The 22,841-nt window shown below is 50.9% G+C and overlaps 1 protein-coding gene across 1 annotated transcript in view; it reads right to left on the bottom strand.

Moving 5' to 3' along the window:
• Positions 1–19,798, bottom strand: part of cfap206 (cilia and flagella associated protein 206) — a 61,316-nt gene extending 41,518 nt beyond the window's left edge. The window contains 3 exon segments of the mRNA XM_038801017.1: positions 17,136–17,305; positions 19,691–19,756; positions 19,759–19,798. Of these exon segments, the coding sequence (XP_038656945.1) occupies positions 17,136–17,305; positions 19,691–19,756; positions 19,759–19,798 (276 nt within the window).
• Positions 19,799–22,841: the final 3,043 nt, after the last annotated feature.

Raw genomic sequence — 22,841 nt, 5'->3', positions numbered from 1 at the left:
TCAGCCAATCAAATCTGCACCGACCCACAAGCCCTCACTTCCACCCTATCCCCGTAACCCAATAACCTCTCCTATCCTTTTTGATCACCAAGGGCAATTTATCATGGCCAATGCACCTAACTTGCACGTCTTCGGACTGTAGGAGGAAACCGGAGCTCTCGGAGGAAACCCACACAGATACAGGGAGAACGTGCAGACTCCGCACAGAGAGTGACCCAGCGGGGAATCAAACCTGGGACCCTGGCGCTATGAAGCCACAGTGCTTTCCACTTGTGCTACCGTGCTGCCAATGGCATGATCTTGTTGCAGGTGTGCCTCCGATGGAGATAGGGAACCCCCAAAAGGAGCTTTGCGACCCTTACGCGACAGCCTCCAGCCCAGTAAAAGGTGCAGGCTATTCAGCTAGTGTGAACCTCCTCCTGCCATCTGGTGGGACGAGCTACGTATTTGGCCATTAATTGGTCACTTAACAGCCTCAATAGGTACAAGGGTGGGTTTGCTGATGAATGCCTCCACCACGCCATAGAATAGGAGACAGATTTGGTGGGGGGATAGGGGTGAATGCATTAGGCAGACTACACGCTGCATTTTACAAGCCCCCCACCCCCAGTTTCAAACCCACCGATGGAGTCTGAAAATTCTTCCTCTTGCTTAGTTATAGTGTGCTTCCATAGAAACAATAGAAAGGTTACAGCACAGAAGAAGGTCATTCGGCCCATCTTTGTCCATGCTAGCCCGAGGGCACCCAGGTGCCCTTTCTAATCCTACCTTCCTGCACCTGGTCCATAGCCCTTTATCTTGCAGCATTTAAGATGCAGATCCAGGTACTTTTCAAAAAGGTTTAGGGTCTCTGCCTCCACCACCAACCCGGGCAGCGAATTCCAGACTCCCCCTACCCTCTGCATAACAAAGTTCTTCCTCATGCCCCTTCTACACCTTCTGCCACTCATCTAGAATTTATGTTCTATATTCCTGAGTAAGGTTGTAACCCATGTGATAACTTTATAGCTCAAGGAAATTGAAAGGTGCAGCTTAGTTGTGTCATTCTGGCGTAAACAGAAATTTGAGATTACCTGTTCCTACCTATGTTGAGCATTCATGACCCACCTCTCTAGTCAGCGAATAGAAATATAACAGAGCATCAGAAAGGGGAAGGGCACACTTCAGGGCTGATTGCTGCCGAATCTCAAAGGTGAAAGGGAACAGGTTGCCCTGAAGTGAACGCAATAGGTACTCCCCAGCAGATTTTGCAGGTTTAGTGATCACCAGAGCAGTGCAGGTAAAATAGGTAATAAATACCTTAAATGAATTCAGTGCTATATTTGGAACGATAGAATGGCTATAACACAGGAGACCATTTGTTCCTCTGTGCCAATGCTAGCCCCATACAAGAGGAACTCAGCAAATTGCACGTACCTGTCTTTTCTCCATAGTACTACAATTATTCTTCTTTTCAGATAACTATCCAATTGCCTTTTGAAACCCATGACGGAATTTATCTTTCTCCCCCCCCCACTGCCGCACCCCCGAACCCCCCCCCCCCCCCCACCCCCCACTGCCGCACCACCGAACCCCCCCCCCCACTCCAAGGCACTGCATTCCAGATCCTAATCACACACTGCATGAAGCATTTTTTCCTCATGCCATTAATGGTCAAACGCTTTAAATCGGTATCGTCTGCTTCTCCACCCTTCCACCAATGAGAACAGTTGCTCTATCTACGGCAGAGGTTTCCAACCGGTATGCCACGGCACAATGGTGTGCTATGAAGGCTCCACAATAGTGCCGCAAAATAAGGTTCAAAACGATTACACATTAATGTAAATAAACTGAATCTAATCTTTGTTTTCAAGCTCCATAGTTGGCATCTCTAAGTCCCGATGAACTTTGGGCCTCCCATGCATGCGCCAGCTGGGAATTGGCCGCACATGCATGGATTGGAATTTTTAACATTGGTCATGCAATAATCAGAACTGTGAACGCCTGGTCCTTTCCGGCCTGCACATGCATAGTTCAGATTATCTTCAGATAACATTCTGGACCGGGCACGTGCAGCCCTTTCCTGGCTGATGCATGCATGGGAGATCCCAGATTCTTTGGGAATTGTAGTTGCCTACCACAGAGTTGCAGATAAAGGTCTGCACAAAAAGCAAAAACATAAAAAGAGTTCAAAAGCCTGGGAGATGCGAGGGAGACTGACCGGTTCGAAATGCTGGGCACGATTTCACGAAAAAGACAGTCTTGTTTCGATCATGTTTAGTGGGATATTTCTCTGTATGATGACCCCACTATTAAATGGACTTCTTTGTTTCTTTGAGCCTCAACGGACACCCGTCATTTCATGCACTGACGGGCTCGTGGCTTCCAGCTTACCAATTATAGGGTCCTCGAGCCTCCCCTTACCTCACCGCATCAGGTCAGGGCGCCCCCAGGCCCGATCCCTGGCACCTTGGCACTAGCACCCGACAGCTTGGCAGTGCCAGGACGGCATGCCGGCATTCCGGGCTTGGGTCACTGTCTGAGTGGAGTCTGCACGTTCTCCCAGTGTCTGTGTGGGTTCCTCCGGGTACTCCGGTTTCCTCCCACAGTCCAAAGACGTGCAGGTTACGTGGATTGGCCATGCTAAATTGCCCTTAGTGTCCAAAAAAGGTTAGGTGGGATTACTGGGTTAAGGGGAGAGGGTGGAGGCGTGGGGTGTAGGGTGCTCTTTCCAAGGGCTGGTGCAGACGTAATGGGCCGAATGGCCGCCTTCTGCACTGCAAAATCTATGATTCTATGATAACCTGCCTTCCCTGTGCTGTCTGGCTGGTTAAATCACCAGAAAGGGGTTTCACCGTTCATTCCTTTCAAAGACCTACACATAGTGAGCGCGTGTGCATTTATGACCCCTGGTATCTTAATTAACTTCTAACTCATGGGACTTCTTTACATTTTTCATAATTTGTGAAAAGATTACAGCACGGCAGGGTAACTTAATGGTCAGCATTGTTGCTTCACAACGCCTGGGACCCGGGTTCGATTCCCGGCTTGGTCACTGTCTGTGCGAAGCTTGCACGTTCTCGCCATACCTGCGTGGGTTTCCTCCAGGTGCAGTGTTAATGTAAGCATACTTGTGACAATAAAGATTATTGTTAGCATTTACACTTCTCAAACTACAATCCCCCTTTTTAAAAGAAATGAATATGCTTAAAATATTTTCACCTCTCCCACCAGCTTGGTTGGCATAATTGCTTTGTTGTGCTATACTGCACAATATAGAACAAGCCAGTACCATTCCAAGTATGTGTTCAGTTAGTTGAACTTAATGGTTGAGATTCTTAAAATTAGCCTTCCTGTGGTCCTACTTACAGTGACTATCTAGTGACCTCTGCTGGACCAGGAATGCGTGTCAACAAATGGGAAAGCTCAGTCAGCAGAATTCTCCGTCAGCGGGATCCTCCATGCCTCCGACAGCACACCCTCGCCCACAGGTTTCCCGATGGCGTGAGGTGGCAACAGTGGGAAACCCCATTGCCCGGCTGTGGAATCCCACTGCCGGCGGGGGCTTGCTACGCCGCAAAACGCAGCTGGCGGACTGGAGAATCCCGCCCAGTATATTTGGGATCAGCTGCAGCAGCTCCTTTGGTTTAACAGATCACCTCTGGTCACTGCGTAAGTTCACTTGCAAGACGTCTGGTGGCGGCCATGAGCTGAGTAGTCGCACGAAAGACGTCTCTCGTCTAAGAACATTGACTATGGCCTTTTAACATCAACAAATGGGCATCAAAAATACCCATAATCCCCCAATCTAACCCCCCATCGAATACACTGCCAAGCAGGATGGGAAAGAAGCAGCCGCCCAGCTAGAAAGCCAGTAAAGGCGAGGGGAGGGAAAGCTCAGCTCGGAGCAGGGAACAGCATGCGGGTGGAGGCATTGAGCTGGTTAGGGTCGACCCCACAGAACTCCCAGACCAGGTGCTGATGGACAAGTTGATGTGCTTCATCATCTCCGAGCTCCAGAGAGATAGAGAGGAGTTGAGAATAGACTACTTGGCAGCTGTTGAGGCGGCAGTGGAGGTTGGGGTGGCCCCCATGAGGAAGGCAATGGACAATATGCAGTAGAGGCCCAGGAGATGACGAAATGGGACCTCAAAAAAGCCACCAGGGACCAAGGAAACCGGATCGCGGCACTGGAGGCTGAGGTAGCGAGCCTGGTCAAGACCCAGAGGGGGAAACCGTTACACCAGCGTACAGGCTGGTGTATGGGCATACAGCGAAGGAGGAGGCCACAACCTGCCTCCCAGAAGGGAGGAAGCACCTGGCTGAGGGGGAAGGGAAATACAGAATTTCAGGGGAAACAAAGAGCGAGAAGGGGGGACGGGGCCAGGGGAGTTAGAGAAGGGGGTAAAACCAAGGGGGGAGGGGGAGATTGGGAGTGGGGAGCACTGGTTGCAGCAGACAACAGGTGGTGACGGCGAAAATGAAGAAGTAGTTGGTGGCCATCTTGAATAGCCAATGGGCAAGGACAGGCCTGGACGAACAGGTTAGGACCCCAGTGGACGAGGCCAGATGGAAATGAGGGGAGGAGCTGGGCCTGGCGATAGGGGGAGGCGTTGCAAAAGATCAACTGCACCTGATCCTGCGCTGGGCTAAGTTGGTGCACAGAGCGCACCTTACCAAGACAAGCATGAGCGGGTTCTCCCGGAGGTGGAGAATAGGTGCGAGGGATGTCAGGGGGGCCTGCCAACCACACCCACATGTTCTGGTCCTGCTCCAGACACAGGGAATTCTGGACGACCTTCTTTGAGGCCATGTCCATGGTGTGGGGTTTGAGATGGAGCCGTGCCCGGCTGTGGCGGTCTTTGGTGTGTCAGAGCATCCAGAACTCCGGACAGGGAAGGGGGCGGTGCCCTGGCCTTTGTCTCACTGATCACCAGGCAGAGATTTTTGCTAACCTGGAAATCAGAAGCACCACCCAGGGACCCAGGAGTGGCTCTCAGACCTGGCCGAGTTCCTGAACTTAGAAAAAATAAAATTCTCAATAAGGAGGTCCGAAGAACATAGAACATAGAACGATACAGCGCAGTACAGGCCCTTCGGCCCACGATGTTGCACCGACATGGGAAGTCAAAAACTAAAGGCCATCTAACCTACACTATGCCATTATCATCCATATGCTTATCCAATAAACTTTTAAATGCCCTCAATGTTGGCGAGTTCACTACTGTTGCAGGTAGGGCATTCCACGGCCTCACCACTCTTTGCGTAAAAAACCTACCTCTGACGTCTGTCCTATATCTATTACCCCTCAATTTAAGGCTATGTCCCCTCGTGCTAGCTACCTCCATCCGCGGGAGAAGGCTCTCACTGTCCACCCTATCTAACCCTCTGATCATTTTGTATGCCTCTATTAAGTCACCTCTTAACCTTCTTCTCTCTAACGAAAACAACCTCAAGTCCATCAGCCTTTCCTCATAAGATTTTCCCTCCATACCAGGCAACATCCTGGTAAATCTCATCTGCACCCGTTCCAAAGCTTCCACGTCCTTCCTATAATGAGGCGACCAGAACTGTACGCAATACTCCAAATGCGGCCGGACCAGAGTTTTGTACAGCTGCAACATGACCTCATGGCTCCGGAACTCAATCCCTCTACCAATAAAGGCCAACACACCATAGGCCTTCTTCACAACCCTATCAACCTGGGTGGCAACTTTCAGGGATCTATGTACATGGACACCGAGATCCCTCTGCTCATCCACACTGCCAAGAATTTTACCATTAGCCAAATATTCCGCATTCCTGTTATTCTTTCCAAAGTGAATCACCTCACACTTCTCTACATTAAACTCCATTTGCCACCTCTCAGCCCAGCTCTGCAGCTTATCTATGTCCCTCTGTAACCTGCAACATCCTTCCACACTGTCTACAACTCCACCGGCTTTAGTGTCGTCTGCAAATTTACTCACCCAACCTTCTGTGCCCTCCTCTAGGTCATTTATAAAAATGACAAACAGCAACGGCCCCAGAACAGATCCTTGTGGTACGCCACTCGTAACTGAACTCCATTCTGAACATTTGCCATCAACCACCACCCTCTGTCTTCTTTCAACTAGCCAATTTCTGATCCACATCTCTAAATCACCCTCAATCCCCAGCCTCCGTATTTTCTGCAATAGACGACCGTGGGGAACCTTATCAAACGCTTTACTGAAATCCATATACACCACATCAACTGCTCTACCCTCGTCTACCTGTTCAGTCACCTTCTCAAAGAACTCGATAAGGTTTGTGAGGCACGACCTACCCTTCACAAAACCATGCTGACTATCCCTAATCATATTATTCCTATCTAGATGATTATAAATCGTATCTCTTATAATCCTCTCCAAGACTTTACCCACAACAGACGTGAGGCTCACCGGCCTATAGTTACCGGGGTTATCTCTACTCCCCTTCTTGAACAAAGGGACCACATTTGCTATCCTCCAGTCCTCTGGCACTATTCCTGTAGCCAATGATGACATAAAAATCAAAGCCAAAGGCTCAGCAATCTCTTCCCTGGCTTCCCAGAGAATCCTAGGATAAATCCCATCAGGCCCCGGGGACTTATCTATTTTCACCTTGTCCAGAATTGCCAACACTTCTTCCCTACGCACCTCAATGCCATCTATTCTAATAGCCTGGGTCTCAGCATTCTCCTCCACAACATTATCTTTTTCCTGAGTGAATACTGACAAAATTATTCATTTAGTATCTCGCTTATCTCCTCAGCCTCCACACACAACTTCCCACCACTGTCCTTGACTGGCCCTACTCTTACCCTAGTCATTCTTTTATTCCTGACATACCTATAGAAAGCTTTTGGGTTTTCCTTGATCCTACCTGCCAAAGACTTCTCATGTCCCTTCCTTGCTCGTCTTAGCTCTCTCTTTAGATCCTTCCTCGCTTCCTTGTAACTATCAAGCGCCCCAACTGAAACTTCACGCCTCATCTTCACATAGGCCTCCTTCTTCCTCTTAACAAGAGATTCCACTTCTTTGGTAAACCACGGTTCCCTCGCTCGACCCCTTCCTCCCTGCCTGACTGGTACGTACTTATCAAGAACATGCAATAGCTGTTCCTTGAACAAGCTCCACATATCCAATGTGCCCAACCCTTGCAGCTACTTCTCCAACCTACACATCCTAAGTCATGTCTAATGGCATCATAATTGCCCTTCCCCCAGCTATAACTCTTGCCCTGCGGGGTATACTTATCCCTTTTCCATCACTAACGTAAAGGTCACCGAATTGTGGTCACTGTTTCCAAAGTGCTCACCTACCTCCAGATCTAACACCTGGCCTGGTTCATTACCCCAAAACCAAATCCAATGTGGCCTCGCCTCTTGTTGGCCTGTCAACATATTGTGTCAGGAAACCCTCCTGCACACATTGTACAAAGAACGACCCATCTAATGTACTCGAACTATATCTTTTCCAGTCAATATTGGAAAGTTAAAGTCTCCCATAACAACTACCCTGTTACTTTTCGCTCTGTTCCAGAATCATCTTCGCCATCCTTTCCTCTACATCCCTAGAACTATTAGGTGGCCTATAGAAACTCCCAACAGGGTGACCTCTCCTTTCCTGTTTCTAACCTCAGCCCATACTACCTCGGAAGAAGAGTCCCCATCTAGCATCCTTTCCGCCACCGTAATACTGTCCTGACTAGCAGCGCCACACCTCCCCCTCTTTTGCCCCCTTCTCTGCGCTTACTAAAACACCTAAACCCCGGAACCTGCAACAACCATTCCTGTCCCTGCTCTATCCATGTCTCTGAAATGGCCACAACATCGAAGTCCCAGGTACCAACCCATGCTGCCAGTTCCCCTACCTTATTTCGTATACTCCTGGCATTGAAGTAGACACACTTCAAACCACCTACCTGAACACTGGCACCCTCCTGCGAAGTCAAATCTGTGCTCCTGACCTCTATACTCTCAATCTCCCGTACCCCAAAACTACAATCCAGGTTCTCATGCCCCTGCTGAATTAGTTTAAACCCCCCCCAAAGATCACTAACAAATCTCCCCCCCAGGATATTGGTGCCCCTCAGGTTCAGATGTAGACCATCCTGTCTATAGAGGTCCCACCTTCCCCAGAAAGATCCCAAGTTATCCAGAAATCTGAATCCCTCCCGCCTGCACCATCCCTGTAGCCACGTGTTTAATTGCTCTCTCTCCCTATTCCTCATCTCACTATCACGTGGCACGGGCAACAACCCAGAGATAACAACTCTGTTTGTTCTCGCTCTGAGCTTCCATCCTAGCTCCCTAAGGCCTGCCCTGACATCCTTGTCCCCTTTCCTACCTATGTCGTTAGTGCCAATGTGGACTACGCTTGGGCTGCTCCCCCTCCCCCTTAAGGACCCGGAAAACACGATCCGAGACATCACGTACCCTTGCCCTGGGAGGTAACATACCAAACGTGAGTCTCTCTCGCTCCCACAAAATCTCCTATCTGTGCCCCTGACTATTGAGTCCCCCAATTACTAATGTTCTACTCCTTTCCCCCCTTCCCTTCTGAGCAACAGGGACAGACTCCGTGCCAGAGGCCCATTACCCCATGGCTTACCCTGGTAAGTCGTCCCCCCCACAAGTATCCAAACGGTATACTTGTTACTCAGGGGAACGACCGCAGGGGGTCCGTGCACTGACTGCTTCTTCCACAACCCATGGAAGAAGTTCACAAACCTCCTCGCAGATTTTTAGCAACCAGCAACTAACTAGGGGGGCGGTGGAGCAGAAAGGAAGGGGGGTGGTGGGGGGAAGGAGCACCGCCAGGATGCAAGAGAGCTCACAGAGATGTGAGGGGGAGGAAGGCCATTCGCAGGAGGGGACACGGATCCCTCCGCCCGTCAGCAAAACAAATGTAATCACAAACATTGTAAAGAGTTCTGGCAGTAATTTTAAATACGATTGTAAAGTTGTGTGTAATTATTAATGTTAAAAATCCCAATAAGAACATTTAAAAAAAATGTATGATATACTCTAATACAAATAATGTCAGGAAATGATAGTACTGTGGCTACTGTCACAGACACGGTGGGCAACTTGTGTTGCTGTGGTTATTGCTTCGGTTATATTATTGTTTTATAGTGTTTTGCAAAGTTTTGATATTAAGTGCAAAAATTCTAATAAAAATATTTGCAGAACAAATGTTCACATGCAAAATTCTGATCACTTGAATGATGTATGAAGGAGGTGGGAATATAACACACAGCACGAGTTACCACCTTCAGCAAGATGGAGGACAGGAAAAGGTAGAAAATCAATGCGGGTAAAATACGGATCCCTGCTTAGTTAGCACTCTTGCTTCATAGCACCAGGGATCTGGGTTCGATTCCCGGCTTGGGTCACTGTCTGTGCTGAGTCTGCATGTTCTCCCTGTGTCTCCACGGGTTTGCTCCGGGGTGCTCCAGTTTCCTCCCACGAGTCCTGAAAGACGTGCTTGTTAGGTGAATTGCACATTCATAATTCTCCTCAGTGTACCCGAACAGGCGCCGGAGTGTGGCAATGAGGGGATTGTCACATTAACTTCATCGCAGTGTTAATGTAAGCCTACTTGTGACAGGTGGTGAATCTACTTCATGTAATTCACACTGTATAGTATTGTATTCACACTGTATTGTATTGTATTGTGTCCTTGTGGGCTCTGTCTGTGAGCCGTTGCGCGGCTCTGCCCACAGGGGGAGATGAGGAGCTTCTACAGGGCTCCACTCTCGGCTCTGCACATGGCTCCACCCATGGCCCCTCCCACTACCGGACGTATAAAGTGCTGCAGCCTTGTGAGCCTGCCCTCAGTTCTTCTGGTCGCAGGCAGGCTCAGTTGTAAGTCTATTAAAACCACAGTTTGCTTCCTATTGTGTCTCGAATGAATTGATGGTCACATCAATTTAATAGACTTAAGAAAACTACTATGGAATCAGCCCTCAAACCTGATCGACTAGAACTCGACCCGCAGGCTGCAGAGGCAAAGGAAATCTTCCTACACTGGCTTCGGTGTTTCAAGGCCTACCTGGCTGCATCGACCACCTCCGAGACTACAGAGGATCAGAAACTCAGCCTACTGCACGCACAGGTGAGCCATCGCATCTCTACGCAATTCAACTGTACCGACTCGTGTACCGAGGCCCTCGCTATGCTCGACCGATTATATGTGCGGCTGGTAAACGAGGTCTACGCGCGGCACATTTTCGATACCCGCCGCCAGTGCCCCGCAGAGTCGCTAGAGGACTTCCTGCGCGACTTAAAAGCCCTTGCTCGGTTTATGCGGCGCATGTTGGGCCAGATTCCAGATTTGGAGGCGGGGGGCCTGATAATGGGGGGGGGGGGGGATTTTAACACGGTGCAGGACCCGGCACTGGATCGATCCAGATCCAGGTCGGGGAGGAGGCCAGCGGCGGCTAAGGTGTTGAGGGGGTTTATGGAGCAGATGGGACGGGTGGATCCATGGAGGTTTGCGAGGCCGAGGGCCAGGGAATTTTCATATTTCTCCCATGTGCATAAGGCCTATTCCCGGATTGATTTTTTCATTATGAGTAGGGCGCTGATTGCGAGGGTGGAGGATGCTGAGTATTCGGCGATTGCCATTTCTGACCGTGCCCTGCACTGGGTGGACCTCGAGCTGGGGGAGGCGAGGGACCAGCGCCAGCTTTGGCGCTTGGAGGTGGGGCTGCTGCCGGACGAGGAGGTGGGCGGGTGGGTTCGAGGATGTATCGAGAGGTACCTGGAGGCCAATGATAATGGGAGGTCCGGGAGGCGCTGAAGGCGGTGGTTAGGGGGGGGAGTTGATCTCCATTCGAGCCCACAGGGAGAGGAGAGAGCAGAGAGAAGGGAGAGACTGGTGGGGGAGATGGTGAGGGTGGACAGGGGACACGCGGAGGCTCCAGAGGAGGGATTGCTGAGGGAGCGGCGTAGTCTCCAGGCCGAGTTCGACTTATTGACCACCAGAAAGGCGGAGCTCAGTGGAGGAAGGCACAGGGAGCGGTGTATGAATATGGGGAGAAGGCCGGCAGGATCCTGGCGCACCAGCTCCGTAAGCGGGATGCGGCCAGGGAGATTGGTGGAGTTAAGGATAGGGGAGGGAATGTGGTGCAGAGGGGGGTAGACATTAATGGGGTCTTCAGGGGACTTTATGAGGAACTATATCGGTCCAAACCCCCAGCGGAGGAGGGGGGATGGGGTGTTTCTTGGACCGGTTGAGATTCCCGAAGGTGGAGGAGGGGCAGGTGGAGGGACTGGGGGCGCCGGTTGAGCTGGAGGAGCTTGTCAAAGGGTTAGGGAGCATGCAGTCGGGGAAGGCGCCTGCGACGGATGGGTTCCCGGTCGAATTCTATAAAATGTACGCAGACCTGTTGGGTCCCCTGTTGGTTAGGACCTTTAACGAGGCAAGGGAAGGGAGGGGCTCTGCCTCTGACGATGTCTCGGGCGCTTGATTTCCTTGATTCCTTAAGCGGGACAAGGATCCCCTGCAGTGTGGGTCATATAGGCCGATCTCACTCTTAAATGTAGACGCGAAGATCTTAGCCACGAGGATAGAGGACTGTGTGCCGCAGGTTATCCACGAGGATCAAACGGGGTTCGTGAAGGGGAGGTAGCTGAACACTAACATACGGAGGCTCTTGAATGTTATAATGATGCCGGCGGTTAGAAGGGGAGGCGGAGATAGCGGTGGCATTGGACGCGGAGAAGGCCTTTGATAGGGTTGAGTGGGGGGTACTTTTGGGAGTATGTTAGAGAGGTTCGGGTTCGGGGAGGGGTTTGTCAGGTGGGTGAAGCTGCTGTATGAGGCCCCGATGGCGAGCGTGGCCACGAATAGGAGGAGGTCGGAGTATTTTCGATTATACCGAGGAACGAGGCAGGGGTGTCCCTTGTCCCTCCTGCTTTTTGCGCTGTCAATTGAACCCCTGGCCATGGCGCTGAGGGAGTCGAGGAACTGGAGAGGGTGGTGCGAGGTGGGGAGGAACACCGAGTGTCGCTCTATGCGGATGACCTATTGTTGTATGTGGCGGACCCGGTGGGGGAATGCCGGAGGTGATGAGGATTCTCAGGGAATTTGGGGATTTCTCAGGGTACAAGCTCAACGTGGGCGGACGCCCTAGGAAGGGGTGAACTCCTATGGGGCAGGCAGGGTAGCATGGTGGTTAGCATAAATGCTTCACAGCTCCAGGGTCCCAGGTTCGATTCCCGGCTGGGTCACTGTCTGTGTGGAGTCTGCACGTCCTCCCCCTGTTTGCGTGGGTTTCCTCCGGGTGCTCCGGTTTCCTCCCACAGTCCAAAGATGTGCAGGTTAGGTGGATTGGCCATGCTAAATTGCCCGTAGTGTCCTAATAAAGTAAGGTTAAGGGGGGGGTTGTTGGGTTACGGGTATAGGGTGGATACGTGGGTTTGAGTAGGGTGATCATGGCTCGGCACAACATTGAGGGCCGAAGGGCCTGTTCTGTGCTGTACTGTTCTATGTTCCTCTTCTTGTGCGAGGCTTAGCCTCATACAGTTTAAGGTGCTGCATAGGGCTCACATGACCGGGACAAGGATGAGACAGTTTTTTGGGAACGAGGACAGGTGTATTAGGTGCTCATGGAGCCCAGCAAACCATGCCCATATGTTCTGGGCATGCCCAGCGCTGGGGGAATTTTGGAAGGGCGTAGCAAGGACGATGTCAAGGGTGGTTGGAGCCAGGGTCAAACCGGGCTGGGGGCTCGCAATATTTGGAGTTGCAGAGGAGCCGGGAGTGCAGGAGGTGAAAGGGGCCGGCATTCTGGCCTTTGCGTCCCTAGTAGCCCGGCGGAGATTTCTTCTTCAGTGGAAGGATGCGAGACCCCCAAGCGTGGAGGCCTGGATCAACGATATGGCGGGGTTTATTAAATTGGAGAGGGTGAAATTTGCCCTAAGGGGATCAGTGCAAGGGTTCTTCAGGAGGTGGCAACCATTCCTAGATTTCCTGACAGAACGGTAGAAAAAGGCCAGCAGCAGCAGCAACCCGGGGGGGAGTGGAGTGGGGGGGAACGCTTTCTTTGTTTTGGGTTGAAGGGACGTGTATATTTGTTCATTGCTAATAGCGGGTTTAAATTTATATTTCTTTTTTGTATACATGGGGGGAGGTTTTGTTCTTTCTTTTCTTGATATTTTTTGTTACTGATATTTTGTGAAAATTTGAATAAAAATTATTTATTAAAAAAAAAAAAATCCCTTGCTCGGGAATGCAACTTTCAGGCTGTAACTGCCTCCCAGCATATGGAACTCGCTGTCCGTGATGTGTACATTGCAGGGGTCCGGTCTAACTATGTGCGCCAGCGACTACTCGAAAAAGGGGCCCAGAACTTGGGAGGACACGGTAGCGCTAGCAACCACAATGCAGGTCGCGTTTCAAACTCTCAACTCATTCCCCGCAGACCACGCGACCCCATCGTGGACCCCCGACCAGCGACTGCCCCAGGCCTGCGCCACGCAGCCACCCACCCACTATGGAGCGTCAGCGTGCCATTTTTGTGGCCAGCCCCAACACCCATGGCAGCACTGCCCGGCCCGCCACGCGACCTGCAGCAGCTGCGGTCGAAAAGGACATTACGCCAAAGCATGCCTGGCTAAATCAAAACCCTCTAACTCCCCCGCAGTCCAGAGCAATCGCTCCCCCAACTCGCAGGCCCGCAGGTCCCGCAACGTTGCAGCGTGTCTGCCGACTCTGCCTCCGCCCGACATGTGCAACTCATGGGGGCTGCCATCTTGGCAATCCTCCCCCACGCGGCCGGCCACGTGCGAGTCATGGGGGCCGCCATCTTCCTCGCTGCCCGCCACGTGCGACCCACGGGGGGGCCATCTTCTTCATCGCCGCCACGTGCGATCAACGGGGGCCGCCATCTTGGCCATCACCCGATGTTCACCCTCGACGACTACGACCTCCGCGGACAGTCATCACGGGGCCACTCCAGCACTGCTGATCGAGCCACCGACTACCGCAAACTCAACGCAGTCACCTTGGACCAGTCGCGTCCGAAGCACCTCAGGAGCTCGATTATGTCCGTTCAAATCAACGGATACAAGACACCCGTGCCTCTTCGACTCCGGGAGCACCGAGAGCTTCGTACATCCTGACCTGGTAAGATGCTGTTCGTTCCCTATCTTCCCTGCACGGCAAACTATCTCCCTCGCCTCGGGCTCGCACTCGGTCCAAATACAAGGGCGCACCGTTGCGACCCTAACGCTTCAGGGCACAGCTACTCTAATTTCCAGCTGTACATACTCCCTGACCTCTGCGCCCCACTCTTACTCAGGCTCGACTTTCAATGCAACCTCAAGAGCCTCACACTCAGCTTCGGCGGACCCCTACCTCCTCTCACTATATGCAGCTTAGCGACTCCTAAAAATCGACCCCCCTCCACTCTTCGCTAACCTAACGCCTAACTGTAAACCAGTAGCCACCCGCAGCAGGCGGTACAGCCTGCAGGACAGAGTATTCATCAGAGCCGAAGTCCAGCGGCTCCTACGTGAGGGAGTCATAGAGGCCAGTAATGGCCCCTGGAGAGCTCAGGTGGTGGTCGTCAAGACCGGGGGTTCCGGATGGTGGTTGATTACAGCCAAACCATTAACTGGTTCACGCACCTCGATGCGTACCCCATCCCCAGAATTGCAGACATGGTCAACCAGATCAGCCAGTACTGCATATTCTCCACGGTGGATCTGAAGTCTGCATACCACCAGCTCCCAATCCACCCGGAGGACCGCCACTACACGGCGTTCGAGCCCGCCTCTTCCATTCCTCCGGGTCCCCTTTGGCGTCAAGAATGGGGTCTCAGCGTTCCAACAAACAATGGACCGAATGGTGGACCAGTACAGGCTGCGGGCCACGTTTCCGTACTTGGACAATTTCACCATCTGCAGCCATGACAGCAGGACCACGACGCCAACCTCCACCGATTTCTCCAAACCACCCAGAAACTCAATCTCACCTACAATAAGGAGAAATGCGTTTTCCGCACTACCAGACTAGCCATCCTTAGCTATGTCATGGAAAATGGAGTCCTGGGCCCCGACCCGGACCGTATGCGCCTTACAACTCCCTCTCCCTCATTGTCCCAGGGCCTCAAGAGGTGCCTGGGATTCTTCTCTTATTACGCCCAGTGGGTCCCCCAGTATGCGGATAAAGCCCGCCCACTATTTAAGACCACACTCTTCCCACTGTCAGCAGAGGCGGTGCCAGGCCTTCAACTGCATCAGGAGGACATCGCCAAAGCCGCCATGCGGGCGGTGGATGAATTAGTCCCCTTTCAGGTGGAGAGTGACGCCTCAGAGGTCGCTCTCGCCGCCACTCTGAATCAGGCAGGGAGACCAGTAGCTTTTTCTCCCGAACCCTCTCCGCTTCGGAACTTCGACACTCCTCAGTTGAAAAAGAAGCTCAAACCATTGTGGATGCCATACGGGCACTGGAGGCACTACCTCGCAGGTCGGAGGTTTACCCTCATCACCGACCAAAGATCGTTCGCCTCATGTTCGACAACTCGCAAAGGGGCAAATAAAAACGATAAAATCTTGAGGTGGAGGATCGAACTCTCCACCTATAATTATGACATCATATATCGACGGGGAAGCTCAACGAGCCCTCAGATGCCCTTTCCCGCGGCACATGCGCCAGCGCCAAGACGACCCGCCTAAAGGCTATACACACCGACCTCTGCCACCTACGTCAAAGCCCAAAATCTGCCTTTCTCCACGAGGAGGTAAAAGCCATCACCAGGGATTGCCCGATTTGCGCGGACTGCAAACCGCACTTCTATAGACCAGACAAGGCCCCACTGGTAAAAGCATCCTGGCCCTTTGAACGCTTGAGCATCGATTTCAAATGGCCCCTCCCCTCGACCAATCAAAATGTGTACTTCCTCAACATCATAGACGAATTCTCCCCCTTCCCCTTTGCCCTCCCGTGCCCCGATATGACCTCCCACACAGTCATTCAGAGCCCTGCACAGTGTTCTTCACCCTGTTCGGTTTCCCAGCTACGTACACAGCGACAGGGGTTTGTCCTTCATGAGCGACGAGCTGCGTCAGTACCTGCTCGACAAGGGCATCGCCTCGAGCAGGACTACCAGCTATAACCCCAGGGGGGAACGGGCAGGTGGAGAGGAAGAACGCGACGGTCTGAAGACCATCCTACTGACCCTCCGGTCAGGAATCTCCTGACCTCCCCACTGGCAGGAGGTCCTCCCCGACGCGCTCCATGCAATTAGATCACTCCTCTGCACTGCCACCAACCAGACCCCTCACGAACGACTATTTGTTTTCCCTAGGGGCACTACACGGGGGGCTTCGCTCCCATCTTGGTTGAGGACACCGGGCCCGGTTCTCCTCCGGAAAGCGCATCCGGACACACAAAACGGACCCACTAGTAGAGAGGGTACTACTGCTACACTCAAACCCACTCTATGCCTTTATTGAATACCCCGACGGCCGTCAGGACACGTTCCCTCCGGGACCCGGCGCCTGCCGGCATCCACCACCACCACCACATTGCTAAGTACCCCCTCACACTACACCCAACACGACCCCCCAATGCCCCTGCGCCCCCACGCCTATAGGTTCCTGCGCCCCCCCTTCGCCCGTCGCACCGGTCAGGAACGGAGCTGGGACCGAAAACACCCCCGGAGTCACCCTCCATAGCCACACCACCCGGTGCTCCGCCGATCCCAAAGGACGACTCGGCCACCGGACCGGCTCAACCTGTAGACCTGTCACCCCCGCGGACTGATTTTTTTTAAAACAGGGGGTGAATGTGGTGGAATGTACTTCATGTAATTCACACGTATAGTATTGTGTCCCTTGTGGGTTCTGTCTGTGAGAGCCGTTGCGTGGCTCTGCCCACAGGGGGAGATGAGGAGCTTGTACAGGCTCCACCCTCGGCTCGCCCATGGCCCCTCCTACTACCGGAAGTATAAAGTGCTGCAGCCTTGTGAGCCTGCCCTCAGTTCTTATGGTCGCAGGCAGGCTCAGTTGTAAGTCTATTAAACCACAGTTTACTTCCTTTCGTGTCTCTCTGAGTGAATTGATGGTCACATCATAACAATAAGAAAAAGATTAGAGAGAGGAGATTCAGATAGACAGCGTTAGCACATATCAGTAGTACCATGATTGAGTTTGCTAACATCAGTCTTTGGAGGGTCCTGTCCACATTGAACTCATATCTTGGATCCAGTACAACAGCTTTAACCTGTTTCGGAAAACCAAAATCATTGTATAACTTTTTTTTCTCATTCTGCATTTTACTTACACATATAAGGTTTTCCTGTGAAGTAGCTTCTCAAGAACCAGCAGGTTGCTTTATAAAACAATATAAGTCAAGTTACATAATTCTGAGAAACAGACAAAGCAATTACACCAACCAAGCCAGTGGCAGAGGTGAAAATATTTAATATATGAATTTGTTTTAAAAGGGAGATCTCGTGAGGCGTGACGAGGCCAATAGATCGCGCCAATGGTGCCAGGAAGAGATCTTGAACATTGGAAATTATGCCGTGGAGGCACTGAGCCCATGGAATGTTTCAGTTCTGCAAAAAAGCTGCGGATAGGTGCACAGGAAAACTGACAAAGATGTTCAAATCTGCAGAAAGCTATTAAAAATAGAACAAACGAAAGTGCGAAGCTGCAGAAAAAGGACAAATGAAACACCGTCAGAAATGGCAAGTAAATTGGCTACAAGAAAGTTTGGCTACAGAAAATTTTACACTTCCATCTCTAATTAAATTGAAAAGTGATACGTGACAAATTGGTAGTTTTTCACTTATAATGGCAAAATTGTGGGTGTGATTCTCTGGCCATGTTGCATCCGGCGCTACTCGTGATGCCTTCCAACCCATGATGTGCCGAATGTATTGCTCCCTCGGTCGCTGTCCGTGGGGAGTTTGTACATCTTCCCGTGTCTGCGTTGGTCTCACCCCTACAAACCCAAGATGTGCCGGGTAGGTAGATTGGCCATGCTAAATTGCCCCATAATTGGAAAAGAAGAATAATTGGGTACTCTAAACTTTTAAAAATTATGCCTCCGTCACTTCATTCCGCAATGCGCCTGAACTCCGGACCCTTTCCCCATCTCTCCAGGCATCCCCTCCACGCTCCCACGGCGGCTCATCCCCCACCGAGCACTGGCAATTCCAGCACCTCCGAGCTCAATGCCTGTGAGCAAGATGGCCTACTCACCATCTCGGACCCCCATCGAACCCTTCCACCAGGTTCACATTTTTCTATTTAAAAAAATATATTTTTATTCTCCTTTTTCACATTTTCTTCCGAATTTACACCCACCAACAATAAACAATAATCAGCAACAAATATGCCAATCCCCATACAATACAACAATCCCATCCTCCCACCACCCCCAAACATTAGCCCGCATGTTACATAAACAAATGACAAAAGGAATCAGGGATTACCCATAGTACCCTTAATACACACAGCCCCCCTCCCACCCACCAACCCTCCCACCCAATCCCCCCTCAACTTAGTGTGGGATATTTCAGTGAGAATCTCTCCAAGTTTCAATGAAAATGACAAGTGTGGGTTGAATTGCGATCTGGTTCGCGCCCATACATCCAGTGCGAATCACCCTGCGGTTCCCATCCAAAACAGTCATTTTGTGGGAGAATCGCCCATTAAATTGCAACAGACTTAATTAACAAACTAGAACTGATAAAGTAGCCTCAATGTTAACACTGCTGGGGAGGGACTGCTACAAGTGTATGCCACCCTACATCTAACCAACGAACAAAATAAAAAAAAACAGATTTTTGAACGGACATTTTGAACCTCAAGTGAATGTTACAAATGATAGCTAAATATTCAACACATGAATTCCGGGTAAAATGAGCCATTAAATGTACAATGCAGCTGGCCAGAATCATGTGAATTCGGACAGCTAAAGATACTCTGATAAAGATAGATTAGTTTAGGCATGCGAGATCCATCAGTGAGAGCCGTTCACTGAAGGATGCTAACTGAAGCTAAAGAAAACAATAGACACGTACCAAATACAAAAGTATGAATGGGAAGGGAATGGGAGACCCCCCCCCCCACCCAAGTGGGAATGGTGAGAGCTCCCCCCCCCCCAACATGGGAATGGGAGACCTCCCCCCTCCCCACATGGGAATGGGAGACCTCCCCCCACCCACATGGGAATGGAGACCGCCCCACATGGAACGGGAGACCCCCCACATATGGGAATGGGAGCCCCCCCCCACCCACATGGGGACCTCCTCCCCCCCCCCCCACCCACCCACATGGGAATGGGGTGTGGGGGGATTTTCCTCATGTTAGCTCTATAGTTTGTGCTCCAGCAGCCGCTGAGTTTGCGCTAGTACAACGTGACGCTGCGTCAGGTGAGCAAACGAAGGCATTATATTATTTTTGGATAATTACGTTTTATTTATTCAAGTTGTCGCAAGGAACCTTCCACAAAGCCCGCTGCTGGCACAAAGCTGCGTTGGGAGCTCCAGGACTAAGTTTTGAATTGAGGGAGCCCTGGAGCACTGCAGGCTGGTTCCACCTTTACTGTTCCCAGCCCGCAGCGCCCAGGGGGCCAGGCTGGTGTTGTCGCAAAGAACAAACAAACTTTGCCACAATGAAGACTCAATCAAAATCAGTCTAAACACACATCCCGAACTAATTAACCAATCTCACTGTACTCACCATGAACGCTTACAAGTGTCTCAGAGATGGAGTGGCCCCTGTCAGCGCATTCCTGCGCTATTTCCGAATGATATTCTTGATCACACATTCAGCCTGGGAATAAGCCATTCTGCAGCTTCCAAACAAAAGCACAAGAGAAGATTAAGATAATGGAGACATCAGGAGGAGAACACACATTAATTGTTGGCCAGTCTGCTTAATCAGCCATTCATTACCTGCTTTATAACATTCACTGGTTAATTCACAATGTCCCCAGCTCTCGCCCTTTGATGCCTGCTGTTCCCTGGTGTTGTTCAATGTAACCTCTTCTGTTACCATGGCGACAGACCACCCTGATTGGACGGCGTCAATTCTCCCGACGCTCGGAACGCAGGACGTCACGGCAACTCAGCAGTGAAAGATTCCATTTAAACCTGGCGCCTTTCTCTGTAATGGGCAGTGCACTAAGGGATTAACACATGCTAAAGACAACTCCAGTCAGTACCAATGGCCAAGTCCCCACAATGGTTAGCGAGTTGATAGTATTTTTTTAAAAAGCACAGTAAGAAGTCTTACAACACCAGGTTAAAGTTCAACATGTTTGTTTCAAACACTAGCTTTCGGAGCACTGCTCCTTTCTCAGGTGAAAAAAGCAATCAGTCTGCAGTACTCTAAACTGTCTGCCAGCAGCTTTTCAGAATTAGTTCATTCAAAATAGCCTGCTGCTCAGAACAGAGGCAGGTGCCCTGAAGTAAATTCTGGACCAAATCCAAATTTACCCAAAATTGCAAATAAATAATCCCACCCCACCCGGTCAAAGGCCTTCTCTGCATCCAGAGAGATAACAGCTTCAAATATATATCAGGGAGACAGGGCTCCAAGCGGCACGCCAGTGCCTTAGCTAATAGCTTTACATTTGCATTTAAAAGAGGAATTGTCCGATATAAGACACATTCTTCCAATATTTTAGTTAATTTTTGTTAATCTGTGCGGAAAGAATGATTCTCCCCAGGCTGCTCCTGCTCCTGCTGCATTATTGTACATTTTTATAAAAAATAAATGTGATTTCTATCCTTCAACTCGTGCCCCTCACATCACCGAAAACGTGCACCAGGTGGTCATTTTGCTCACCGCCTACGTCCCGCATACATTTGGGGTGATTAGGAGCCTTATGTACCCAGTTACTGGTTTAATAATGCTGAGAGGACCACAGGAGAATCCCTTGCAGAGTTTCTATCCAGGCTATGCAGGATTCTGGAGTACTGTGACTATGGTGAGATCTTGTCAGAAATGTTACGCGGGCCGTTTGGTTTGCGGTATTAACAATGTGGCCACCCAGAGAAAGTTGTTAGCTGAGCCAACGTTGACTTTTCAACAGGCCATTCAAATAGTATTGTCCCTGAGAGAGCGCAGAACGGGGGAGTGCAGGAGCTACAGGGAATGGAGGTGCACGCCTTGGGGCGTAACCACTTCCATACAAAAGCGTCTGCCGGCACCCCTGCGGTACCTTGGGTGAGGTGACGTCCGGATCAACGCCAGTGGCCGTTCCTCCCCCAAGGGAGCCTTCTCCAGAACCAATGGATGAGAAGCCATGTCCGTGTCGGACTTGTGGGTGCCGACCCCGTCGTGGATGCCGGTCCTGGGGGCGCCAGAGGCACCGCGTTCCGACAGAAACTGGGGCCAGCCCAGGACCGTACCTTCCATTGGATGAACCTACTCCCGAGGACGTGGAGACTAAGGACGACTGCCTGCAGCTGCATTGTGTTGCCGTTCCCCGTGTGGCCCCCATTGGCCCCCATTTAGGTGACATTACGGGTCAATGGTCACCCACTTGAGATGGAGTTGGACACTGGCGCAGCGGTCTCCGTGATCGCCCAGAGGACATTCGACCGCATCAAGCAGGGTATACAGACCCTTACATTAACCGACACACAGGCCAGGTAGGCCACCTACACGGGGGAACCAGGAACTACAATGACCCCTGTTGTTTATGGATGCCAGGAGGGGCATCTCCCACTTATCATTGTGTGCGGCCATGGGCCCAGCCTGTTGGGTCGGGACTTGTTGCGCCATTTGTGGCTGCAGTGGCAGCACATCCTCCAAACAGGTTCTGGAGGGTTGACCGAGGTGCTAGGATGGTACCCAGATGTATTCCAGCCCAGTTTGGGGAAAATAAAAGGGGCCGTAGCCCGTATCCAAGTCGAACCAGAAACCACGCGCGCTATTTCCGGGTGTGCGCGGTGCCTTACGCCTTACTCGAGAAGGTAGAAGGGGAGCGTACTCGTTTGGAAACCTTGGGTATTATCAGGTCCGTCCATTTCGCTGACTGGGCAGCATCAATTGTACCTGTAATGAAGCCAGATGCCACAGTTCGCTTGTGCGGCGATTATAAACTTACAGTGAATACAGCTACCCGATGGGAACCGATACAGGAAGTTGGAAGGTAGTAAAACAGGGACAGAAGCAAAAGGAAGTAAGGGGAAAAGTGCAAGGCAGAGAAGACATAGTCAAAAATCTAAAAGGGCGACAGTACAAGGTACAGTGACTGAGGGGAGCTCAGTGAATAGGCCCAGTAATAACAAAAGGAATAAAACTGGAGATGTTAAGATTCAAAACAGAGGTAAAAAAACCAACATAAGTGTACTTTACCTGAATGCTCGTAGTATTCGGAATAAAGTAAATGAGTTGATGGCACAAATCATCGTAAATGACTATGATTTAGTGGCCATTACTGAAACATGGTTAAAGAATTGGCACGACTGGGAGTTAAATATCCAAGGGTATCAAACTATTCGGAAGGACAGAGTGGATGGTGAGGGAGGTAGTGTTGCTCTGTTATTTAAGGATGACATCCGGGCAATAGTAAGGGATGACATTGATGCTATGGAGGATAAGGTTGAATCTATTTGGGTGGAAATCAGGAATAGTAAGGCGAAAAAAGTCACTGATAGGAGTAGTCTATCGGCCACCAAATAGTAACGTTATGGTGGGGCAGGCAATAAACAAAGAAATAACTGATGCATGTAGAAATGGTACAGCAGTTATCATGGGGGATTTTAATCTACATGTCGATTGGTTTAACCAGGTCGGTCAAGGCAACCCTTGAGGAGGAGTTTATAGAATGTATCCGCGATAGTTTCCTAGAACAGTATGTAATGGAACCTACGAGGGA

The sequence above is a fragment of the Scyliorhinus canicula genome, chromosome 6 (assembly GCF_902713615.1).
Source record: "Scyliorhinus canicula chromosome 6, sScyCan1.1, whole genome shotgun sequence".
Classification (NCBI taxonomy): domain Eukaryota; kingdom Metazoa; phylum Chordata; class Chondrichthyes; order Carcharhiniformes; family Scyliorhinidae; genus Scyliorhinus; species Scyliorhinus canicula.
Note: the sequence above shows the minus strand (reverse complement) of the source record. Positions and strands in the feature narration are given on the sequence as shown.